The sequence below is a fragment of the Hemicordylus capensis genome, chromosome 3 (genome assembly GCF_027244095.1).
Source record: "Hemicordylus capensis ecotype Gifberg chromosome 3, rHemCap1.1.pri, whole genome shotgun sequence".
Classification (NCBI taxonomy): Eukaryota; Metazoa; Chordata; class Lepidosauria; order Squamata; family Cordylidae; genus Hemicordylus; species Hemicordylus capensis.
The window spans coordinates 293,623,549-293,635,664 of NC_069659.1; the positions used below are offsets into that span (position 1 = coordinate 293,623,549).

Sequence of the window (12,116 nt, forward strand, 5' to 3'; positions counted from 1 at the left end):
GAGCACCCTTGCACTTTCATCAAAAGCCCCGATGATGGCAGAAAACCATGCCCTCCTCTCCTCCCCACCTCTGTTGTCTGTGGAAGAAAGGACTTTCTTCCTTTGACAACCCATTGCTGGAGGAAAGCAGCTACAACACCCTAGATAACTTTAGCATGGAGACTTTGAGGGGAAAATAGACTGATACCATTTTTATACATACACACACACACGTATGAGGAAGGAGGTAGCAGGAAATAATAAAACCATCAGTTCACTTACCTCCCACTGTAAGTGAGGGGGGATGTTCCGAATCTGAATCTTCCTGCTCCTGTGAACAGAAAAAGACCCAAAATAAAGATTATATGAGTACTAATATAGTATATACTAATATAGTATAAACAAAGTCAGCAATAGGGGATAACTTCATTGACATAAAACACCAACAACTCTCCTGCAATTGAGGGACAATGAGTTACACCAGAACAGCATTGTGACTTCCTTGAAACCTAGTTCCCTAGGGAAGCATCTGTAATCTTCATCTAAAAGTTCTGCAAATAGCTTGTCTCTGGTTGTTTAACCACCACCAAGCAGATGAGAAACCAGCACAGAATGTAATCTCCATTCCTCTCCCTGACCATGAAGCACAAACAATATCTGGAATTCTCAGCAATGCACCCTCACCACGTAACCACAGATTATCATTAAAAGTCTAAGAGCAAAGCCAAATAATTTGGACATTTAAAAAATGGCTTTGGGTGAGATAATGTCTGAAATGTATCAGGCCTTGTCGGCAGTACCATCCTAAATTCATATGCAATTTTGCTTTGTTAATTAATCCCTTATTCATCCACACACAAGTCAATTTAATGTGAACCAGCAGTCATGCTCCCAGACTTCAGGCTTAAGCTTTATTTTCCTTCAATAAGAAGCAAGTGCCATGTTGATCAAGGGAGAAGACAGTCATTATGATATAAGCTCTACTTGCAGAGGGATTGCCTTGTACTATGGAAAATACTCCTGAAGCCAGAGAGTAAGCATGGTTCTCAAGCATGGGCAATTTGAAAGCAGGGGGAATCTAAGCTCAAACAGTACATTTCGGTTTGAACTTAACTCAGCTGGCAAAGGAAGTTGGCAGCAAAGCTGAAGTCGACCTGAGTGACTTTTGAAAACAAGACCAAATAAGCAAATTCCTAAGAGTAATATGGTTAGCACCCAGAAAATATCATCCTGACCACTGGACTGCTTCATAAACATCGCCCCCTCCCACCCAGGGCATTTACTAGAAAACGCAGGGGAGAGCAGTCACTCCCTACCCCCATGTTTCAGATTACATATTCCTCTGGAACACTGAGCTCTCTGGTTATTGTGACATTTTTAAAGGGGGAGCGCTGAGGTTGTTTTCCTTCTTCTCTATTAATTGTGAAATTAGTGACTAAAATTAAGTGAAGCATGGGAGCCACTGCATTGCTCATTTGTAAACGTGAGTCACTTCCTCTCATCGGAGGAGATCACACAGCAGCCAGAGGGAGAGACAGTGGCCTGAGTGTTCAGGTTGAACAGGCCGCTCCCATCTGGTATGCCCCTACTTTGACTTTCTGTGCCGGAGGCTGGTCTCAATGAGAGTACTGGCCCTGTGTTAAGAAAAGCTAATTGGTTGCTAATAATGATCAGCACTTCAAATGCACACTCAGGTTGGCATAAACCCTGAATCCATAACAGAAAGGTAGAACTGGAAGAAAGCAGTAGGAATGTCGACTCTCAGAGCTGCTTCATACATGAGAACTTTTGTACATGGCTGTAGGGAAAACCATACATGGCTGTGTATGCTGTCGCTGTTTTTATGCTAGTGTTTTAATTAAAAAAATTTTTAAATCAGATTTGTTTTTATTTTTTTTAGCTCAATATTTTAATGTGTCTTTTTTATAATCTTGTTTTTAAATTTTACTGTGAGCAGCCTTGGGATTTTCCTAATGAAAGGTGGGGTATAAATTTAACAATCAACCAGTCAAATGTGTGAACTTTTCACAAGTCCATATTTGGAAGCCACAGCACCAAAACACATGTACATCCAGCAAGATGAACCTCGGGCATCATCTTTGCATGTGATAAAGGGCATGGACCTGGATTTTTGGCATGGCCTTTGGTTGGGACAAGGAGGCTCCCGTAACTGTGTATCTCTGTTTTGTACAGCTGCCGTTTTAACTGCTGCAAGGTATTTTTTGTTGATTACTTTTTTCTTTCTTTTATTGTATATTGTTTTCACAGTGTTGAAGAGCATAAGTCACTCTGGGCCACAATTTGTGGGACAAGCAGGTTAGAATGTGGTTTAAATTAAATTTAAGTTTAATGGATATTCTTACACCCTTGTTTGTTCTCTACACACTGAAGAAAAACAGAGAGGGTGCCGTTTCAGAGGGGAGAGTCACAGCAAGACTTAAGACTTGCTCTTCAAAATATATAAGATTAAATTGTAGAAAAATCAGTGGGTGACATGACAGGCAGCCCTCCATCCTGACAAAGGCGGCTGACATCGACCTGATTTAAACTCCTTTCTAGGAGCAAGTTCGGGAAAACAATTCATGATGACCTCCTGAATTGTTTGAAAAAGGGGTGCTTTGCTGTCCACCTGGAAGTGGTTTTAAGCTCAGCAAACCCCTTACTACACTGATGGGACTGCCTCTGAAGTTGTGCAGGAGCCTCGCCGGCTCCCTACCATCCATGGGGGACTGAGCAGCAGTCCAGTGAAATCAGAACAAAGCACAGCAGTTTTAAAAAAAAGCAAGGTTCCAGTTTCATTTTCTCAGAAAGTAAATACTGTACCCAAACAATGGAAAATGTATTAATACAACGGCAAAAACCACCAGTAAAGTGGCTCTGTCCTGTGTAGTGTGAAAATATTGCTAAAAACCAGTGGAAATTCTCATTTTCTGCCAGTCAGTAATTCATGTCCTCTTTCAAATTCTGACAAAACTGAAAGCGAGTTTTAAATGCTAAACTTTAATCCTATCCCAGATTCCTATGAGGAAAAAACAGACCACTGCTACTCATCCGCTACACCACACAGTTCTATGGAGGAGATGCCTGATGGACCCTAGCTACTGACACAGAAGCCAAAGGTGTTCAGAGGGCCCATTGTTGACTTTTACTTCCTAAGGGTCTTACTTCTATGCAACTGGTTAACCTGCTACCAGGTATTTATTTTGAAAAATAAATTAAAAAGCACTTGCTAAGTTTTGTGCCTTATGAGGAAGCCAAGCATCCCTGAAATGGTTTAAAGAGTCAAAGAGAATATCAGAAACAGTGGCAGGCTTCTCCTGAATGCCCACTGATACCTATTGTCCCAAACCAGAACACACTCCACAGATTCAACAAGGACCAGAGCTTTAAACATCAAACAGATACTCGGCATTAGAACATAAGAACATAAGAACAGCCCTGCTGGATCAGGCCCAAGGACCATCTAATCTAGCATCCTGTTTCGCACAGTGGCCCACCAGATGCCACTGGAAGCCTACAGGCAGGAGTTGAGGGCATGCCCTCTCTCCTGCTGTTACTCCCCTGCAACTGGTACTCAGAGGCATCCTGCCTTTGAGGCTAGAGGTGGCCTACAGCCCTCCATCTAGTAGCCGTTGATAGGCCTCTCCTCCATGAAGTTATCCAAACCCTTCTTAAAGCCATCCAGGTTGTTGGCTGTCACCACATCTCGTGGCAGAGAATTCCAAAAGTTGATTATGTGTATTAGTGCAGTTTAGATTAATCAGAGAAAACATTTTCAGATGGAGCAACCGAGCTCCATCAGTTACCAACTCTATGGTCTTTCATTTTGAAATATGTAGTGTGGAAACCTCTCATTGTCAGCAAAAGTGACTTCTCTTGGTTTGATGCCTAGACTAAGCATTACTAAGTGCCAGTAGGCAAGACTAGCACTCTATGTCACGTCAGTGTAAGGGCAGCACTGATTTCAAAATTACGCAGTGCAGTCCAGGCCATGCTAGCTTGACGGCTGCAGCAGAAAAACCCAACAGTGGCCTAGGAGACCTAGCAACGAAAGGGTGACGAAAGGCAAGGGAAAGGACAACAGAAGTGAAGACAGAAGGAAGAGTGAGACCTAAAGCCAAACACACTCTAAATGCTTTTAGGGCTTTGGCACTATACATTCAAGGGGGTGTATTTCCCAGTCTTACTTATAGATTATAGCTCAGCCTGACCCACAAGCTCCGCAGCAGTGGAGACACAACACCAATATCAAAGTGCAGCCACGAGCATATTTGCATCACCAAGGAGATGCAACATGACTTCTAGCAAGGGAGACAAACAAACACTGAAAGCACTAACACCCTAAAACACTGTTTTAGTGTCAGATCAAATGCATCAATAAACTCTGCTCAAGCATACTTCCCATTACTCAGCCAGCAGCAAATACAAAAAACAAACAAACACAACCCACCACATCAAAATGCCACCCAAATTACCCATCCCTCCAAATCATCCCAGGGAACCCACTCATTCCTTCCCCAATACAAGTTTTAAAAAAAACCAACACTCCCTACATGTAATAAATGATTCCATCAGAGAGTAATGCTTAGCTTAGCCCTCTCTTTGGAATGTTACTTTACTATATGCAGGAAGTTTACACAAGGGAGCTTTCAGAAATAGGACACCAGCAGTCTGGAACAGTACAGTACAGATTTCTACCACCTCAGGCTTCCACCTCATCCCACATCATCTGTAGAACAGATGTAAGCAGGTAGCCTGTTCAAAAGCTGAAGAACAGAGTATGAGATGACTCCAACCCTAGTTCAGGAGCTGTGTACACTCATTTGCCAGGCACCGGTCAGTTAAAAACAAGGTTGGAGATGTCATCCTCCTACCTTGTTAAAGACCTGGGTACAGCTACTGGGTAGGAGGGAGCCCTTTGACCCAGCTGCTGTTTAGTACACAAGCAAGAGTTTCATAGTCAGCCCTGCCACAAATAAGTTATTATAGAACATAGGGACATAGGAAAGTGCCTTAGGTTGAGTCAGATCACTGGTCCATCTAGTTCAGTATTGTCTGCATGGGCAGTTGTCCAAGGTTTGAGGCAGGAGTCCTTCCCAGCCCTACCTGAATATGCCAGGGAGTGGATCTTCTGCACTGAGCTACTATGGCCCCAGCCCCTAAGGGGAATATCTTACAGCAGGTAGCACTCACATGTAGTCATTCAGCCGAACGCAAACCGGGACAGACCCTGCATAGCAAAAGGGACCATTTACGCTCCCTACCACAAGACCAAATCTCCTCCCCAAATGCAACTGACAAGAAATTGATGGGCATTCTGCCACGTCAAAGCACTTGCTGCTGCTGCTGCCAATAACCAGCCCTTCCTCCACAAGCCATCAGAGCTTAAATAAATTCACAGGATGGAACTTTATTGGGGGAGCCCAGTTGTCTTTCAACAGCCATTAAATCAGCTCCTGCTTGACTGCAAGCAAACCTGCACCGCTAATGCCAAGAAGGGAAGACGTTTTGGGGCTCAGTGTGTGCCGAATTCACAATGACTTCAATGAGAGAACGCCAAGTTGGGGAGAGGGGAGGCATGTGATCTGTTTCTTGGAAATCAACAGAAGATTAGCTGTCCATTTCAGGGGGAAGCAGCACACGTTTAAGAGCAGCAAAACACTGGAAAGAATGATTGAAAGCCAAACCAAAACACACAGGCCTGTCGCTCATGGCCACTTGTTAAACACGAATTATTCCTCTGTTAAACTGCCTACTAAATAGGACCAGTGCTAGTAAAATGCTTCTTTCTCTTCAGGCCCAAGCTGCCAGATTTCATGCAAGATCTGTGACTGGATCTCTGGACTTTAAACAAACTGAAATGCAGCTGTGAGAGGTGCAAGTTTGCTCACAGCAATAAAGAGGAGTGTTCAACCCTTTATCAAAACCCTTTTTCTGAACCCCCTTGCCTACTGTTTTCATAACAGAGAAAAACTTCCCCCATAGAGCAAACAGCACCTGGTGAGAGAAGGGACAGTTTTGATTAGGGAACCACCACCAATGCTGCAGGCAAATTCACACACACACACACACACACACACACACACACACACACACACTGCAGTTCAGTTTTGTTTTGTTGGCAGAATTCTCATGTAGTGTATCGCTTAGCTCTAAGTGATTTTTGCTAAAGCAAAGAGGTAGCAAACAGCAAAGCTGAAGTCATTTTCTGTTTTGCCACAAGAGGGCATCTGTTTCATTGTTTCAGCCCAGGAAAGCACGGCTACTACGAATGTACTTTCACTACAAACAGCATTTGTCTTGAATCCAGGCACATTTGGCAGATGGCCATTCAGTGGACTTTTGTCTCAGGCTTCCAGTGACACACACTCCTAGCCTGCAGCTAATACTACAGGTGTTTTGGCACAACTGGCTCTGTATGTATCCAAACAAAGTCACTGTCTCTATTAACAAAATAAATCTCACCATGGTGAGGCTGAGCGTAAAGGGTCAGGCATGAAAGGCAAATGCACAGAGTCTGCTTGCAAAGGCTGCAATTCTTCCTAACAGCAAAACACAGCCCTACATGAGTTCTTGGGGCCAAGTTTGTATTAGAATCAGACAAATTCATGGAGGTTATCACTGACTGTTAGCCTGGATAGCTAAATGAAACCTTCATGTTCAGAGGCATTGTATCCAAGTACCAGATGCTTGGATTCAGACATGCATGCTGTCTGCCATGCATGCCGTCTCTCCTCCATTCTCTGTACCACCTTCCATTAACAGCACAAAGCCCCACCTGTCACTAGGCACAGTTCTGTTCTGCAGCTCATCTCCCTTTACTGGGGAACAAATAAAGACAAATGAGCTGCAGAATATGCCTCCAGATACATTGCGCCAGCACCACACTATGTCATGGAATGCTCCTTGCTATCGAGCATCACTTTACAAAGGACATGTTTCCTTTGTGGAGATGTTCACTCATGTTGAATAACTTGCACTGTAATTCACACACAGTAAAGGGGTTTACTTTGACATGCGCTAGGAAGCCAATGATCATGTCATCCTTTTCATACATTATGGTGTACACATATTACAAACACACAAAACTGCCTTACTGTAATTCAGGCAATTGGTCCTTTCAGCTCAGTATTGTCTATTCCGACCAACATTTGCTCTCCAAAGACTGTTTCCAGCAGTCTTTCTCAGCCTTCCCGGAGATGCCAGGGACTGGACCAGGAAGCTTGTGCATATGAAGGTGGTGCTGTCCCAATGAACTATGTGCTATCTGAGACTGACTATCTTAATGTAGGAGAAAGCTCTGCTTGAATGAGATGGCTATGCCAGGTTGGGGGGGGGGGGAATGGTACGGTTCATTCCCTGCTCTCAACAGTTAATCTGTCTACAGACACCATTTACATATTCTTTACGAACTCAGCCCAATAATAAACAAGTATCTGTAACAGAATCTGCTTTTGCTAATTTATGGGATCCCTCATTTTGATTGCTATTGTATTGCATTTTATGTTTAATGATGTGTTGGATGTCTTGGAGGATTTTACATCAGAAAACTAGGATATGTGTTTGTTAAAAACAAACAGCCAGCAACTAATTGAGAGCATTTTCTAACAGATATGTACATTCTTCACAGCTGCTTCACAGCTGCTTCATGGGTATCAGCTGACATAGTGTGCAACATTACAGCTCTGCAATGCTGGGGTCAGGGCTGCTACAGACTTTTAAGCTAGTCCTGACACTGTTCAGAAGTGGTTGTGGAAGGAGCATTTCCACAGATTTCCTCTTCTGCACCAATGATGAAACCTGCAGGAATGCTGCTTCTGAATGTGTCGGGGCTGCCTTAGAAGTCCACAGTAGCCCTAAGGCCCAGCGTTACACAGCCATAATACTGTGCATCATGCTAGCCATCATTCTTAACAGACTAGTAGTTTAAGACTGCTTTGCTGCTGGAGACAATTTTAATTGCTCATCAGTGATAATCCCATTTCTCTCAGAATTCCCGAAGGTGATAGAGAAGATGGTCCATCCTCTCGGGCAGAAATAGCTAGGCAGGGCACGCTTTTCAAATGTAACATCCCATATACATCCTCACTGCAAGGCACTGTTTCTCAGACTCAGGGCAAGAGCAGAGAGGAGCAGGAGTGCTGCACCGCCCACTGAAGTGAATGCACATGCTGTACACAAACAACACACTTTCCTGCGGAAGTTGATGTGGTTAACAGACTGTGGCTTGAACAGGCAGGTGCAAGTATAATAACAAACAGGAATAAATATCCTTGTTGATTTCAGTTTCTGCCCTACTGAAGGGAATCCTCCTAGAAAACAAAGCAAAACATCATTTGCGTGCCAGTGCCAAAACTGCTCATATTCTTGGCACAGCGAACTAAAAAAAGATCGAGGCCTTTGCCCCTTCGCTACAGGCTCCAAGTATTCTCCAGAAAGATTAATCCTAACAACAGTAACCTAGCACTTCTATAAAAGACCAACACAATCTTCACAAACATTATCACAGTAACACAATAACTTGTGGGACATGTCAATATTGCCCCTGTACTGCAGTTGCAGGGGGTGCATGGAGGCCAAGAGATAACGGCTGGTCTAGCACCACCTAGTGTGTTCGTGGCCAAGGCAAGATTTGAACAAGGGGCCTCACATTTGTACTCTAGCCACTCTCAATTGGCTGACTTCCAATATTTAAAGAGAGAGAATAGTCCAGAAGGAAGAGAGTACTAGAATCAGGTAAATACAGGGATTTCTTGGTCACCATTTCTCAGCTTCAGATCCTCTTCTGTAAAATGGGGGGGGGGGAGTGTCCTCTCCTCAAAGCGTTGTTATGAGACTGAACAGAGACACAAATAAGTGCTATGTGTGAATGATAACTAGATTCTAATGCTATATATATATATAGAAAGAAATGTCTCAAAAGATGTAATTGCTTAAATATATCTGCACGTGCGCGCACACACACACACACACACACACACACACACACACACACACACACTTCCTTTCCTACATGAACTTCATGGCTTCCCTAAAGAGATAAAAGGTGACCTGGAGTTGGTATAGCACTGCTTCAACTGATGCTCCCATCACTGTTAAGACAGAGACATGCCAATATTAAGAAAAACTGCAAAGAAGAAAAAAGGCTATGAAGAAATTATGTTTGAGGCTATAGTCTGCACAAATCTGCTGAGCAATACATAGTTCCCATGCTCAGCTTCTCAGGGATAATAGGTGTAGTAGTCTGACACCACAGCAGAGCAGGCTGTCCAGCTGTGTGGTAATACTGAAGAGTAAAGGAAATGAGTCAACCTCTATCCCATCTGCAGAAGCTGAAGACCATACACTGGAAGCAACTACAAAATATAAACGAACAAAGGGCAAAGAGGAGGGGGATGATCAATTCCATCCTCATCAGACTAGTAGGTTAAGAGTCAACATCCTTGAGAGAAGGGACTTGGGGAAAGGTGCTTGCTGAAGAGAATAATCTTTGCGAACTTCTGGTCAGGCAAACACCAGAGGGTCATTTAAAGACTCCCTAATTTTGGTTGCATCACTGTACAAAGTACTTTGTAATACTTATCATTTATCCTCCTCACCATTATTTTCCTTGAGAAGACAGACTCCCATGCTCCACCAGACTCCCATGCTCCACCATGCACGCACAAAGGATTACTGGGAGTTTTTGTAGAGCAAGATCGGGGAAGGGGTGGCAGGGAGGTATCCTGCCGCCCCAATTACTCATTACATTACGGCACCAGAGCGGGCAAGCGGCGGGAGGGGTAAGTAAACCCTCCTGCCGCTCTTAAAGCTACCCCCCACCCCCGGACCAAACCACCCAGGTCCGGACCAGTCCGGAAGCCTTTTCAATGGCCTCCGGACCGGGCCGGGCCCATCCCTATCCACCAGAAGCAAAAATGAAACTAAAAACCACAACCAGATGCTTCTGAACAGACAGATGAGGGATTCATGCCCTGCTCTTTAAACTAGTTTTGTGCATGGAGATTTAAAGATCAAAGTTGCAAAACAGACTTGCCCACGGCTAAAAATGGATTTGAAATGGATCTCCAGCACCACACTGGTTAGATTCTGGAAGAAGGAAAACCCTTCACTACCTGCCTTCTGAACTAACACACTGGCAGTGACACCTTAATGGAAGAGGAAGGGTTTGTATCACATTTCTGCAACACTGAATTGTGCAAATAGCTGTTGTGGCTAGATATATGGATTCAGGGGCGTATCTAGGGTAGGGCAGGCAGGGCAAGTGCCCCGGGCACTACTTGAAGGGGGCGCCATTTTCTAAAAATTAAAAAAAAAAAAAAAGGCCCCTGAAAACAAAATGGCCACTGCGCACGCTCAAGTGGCCTCTGTGAGGCCCCAGGTCATGCCAGGACACGCAGAGGTCATTTGAGCATACACGGTGGCCATTTTGTTTTCAGCAGCCATTTAAAAAAAAAAAAATTAAAAATGGCCAGAACACATGCTCAAATGGTCCCTGTGAGGCCCTAGAGGCCAGTGGGGGGGGAACCTTTGCAGACCCCCCCCCCACAGCCTTTAGGAAGCCCCCCAAAGGGGCTACAGGTAAAAAAATAATTAATTTAATATAATATAAGTCACTGTACACATATTTAGTTTGGCACTATGTACAGAGAATCAGGACTTGTGAATACTGAGCTGAAACATATGAGCTAGGATTGTATCTGGGAGCTAGGATTTACTCTTACTTTGCTTCTTGTGATAAGTGAGTTAAATGTGATGTCTTAATAATATGGCTATTAATGGTGAGTTTGTCTTTGAATCAGTGTGAAATCCTTAGTATTAAGGCCCACTGGGAGTTTCTTGCTCTCTTTCTCTCATTTAACTGTCTTTCTGAAATACTAGAATATATTCCAAGCAATGACACAGTTTATTCTGCATATCCTTTAATTATTTTCAGAGTATCTGGGAAAAGTCAAATTCTCCATTTATTTAAAAAACTTATGTAATAATGATGCTACAATGCATAGTAGGGAATTAGACAGACACTTCTGTTTAGGTTTCCAAGTATACCTCCACATAGTTTTTAGGTATTTCATGAGTTCCAGCATACTGACATTTGTAGTTTTCCAGCATTTTTTTGTCTGGCTACGTCCACTGCTAAATAGTTTTTGAAATATTAAAAGATTAACGAGCTTGACTTGTATTTTTCAGCTGTTATTATGGTAAAGTTATCTGAAAGATGGGTGTCAGATGTTTGGACAGGGGGTGCAATTTCAGTGCTTGCCCTAGGCGCTATTTTCCCTAGATACGCCTCTGTATGGGTTTAAGTGTTCACTGCAGCTGCCTTAAAAAGCAACTTCTCCTCCAGTGTGGAAACCTATTTTGTTCTTGCACGCAACCTCTAGAAACGCTTTGCTTTGAAATAACTGGGAAAGACTTGTCTCCTAAGAGGAATGGTGCTTCTCTGCTCAGTGACTGACTTTGTGGCTACTCTTGAAGTTGCTTTCCCTTACATGTAACACCTTCTCTCACACGTTACAGAAGGAAAAGTTCTCTCTGCCATTTTCTTGCAATGCTGTCTCGTGCATCTGACCACTTACAGAAACTCTGCATGGTTTCTCACCTCTTTAAGGGTGGACTATTTTTTGCTATTAAATTCACAATGGATGCCATCAGGACTACATTACATACATTGCTGTTCAAAGCCCAAACTTTTTTTTTTCATTTAAAAAACAGTAACCTGCTTTTTCTTTTTCTTTTTTTTAAAAAGAAGAGTCAAAGTCACTAACAGCAAGCCAAAAAACAAACAAAACAACAACCCCAAAACTGCAACACAGAAAGAGTCTGCAAAATAATGAGGTTGCCTCCCTCAGCAGAGCAACAGATAAAACACAGACCAATCAGTCTCCTCCAAAAGTGTGCCTAAAAAAAATAATCCTCAACGAGATAGATTTTTGGAGAAGAGCCGCTGCATAATGTTGGCATCACATCTGAAAAGGCTGTGCCTCCCTGACAGCAGGAGAACCTGTAGCAAGGCTGCTGACATATAGGAGGAGAATGTCTTTAAGGTGAAGACTCCTGACGATCACAGAGCCCTGTGGTTGTCTTTGGTAGAATACAGGAGGGGTTTACCATTGCCATCTCCCGTGCAGTATGAG

General features: G+C 43.4%; 1 protein-coding gene across 6 annotated transcripts in view; it reads right to left on the reverse strand.

Moving 5' to 3' along the window:
* IGF2BP2 (insulin like growth factor 2 mRNA binding protein 2) overlaps nucleotides 1-12,116 on the reverse strand; it is a 92,487-nt gene that overhangs the window by 44,503 nt on the left and 35,868 nt on the right. For all 6 annotated transcript variants that reach the window (XM_053311958.1, XM_053311957.1, XM_053311961.1 and 3 more), the window contains exon 3: nucleotides 262-310. In XM_053311958.1, coding sequence (XP_053167933.1) covers nucleotides 262-310 — 49 coding nt within the window. The remainder of the gene's footprint in view (nucleotides 1-261; nucleotides 311-12,116) is intronic.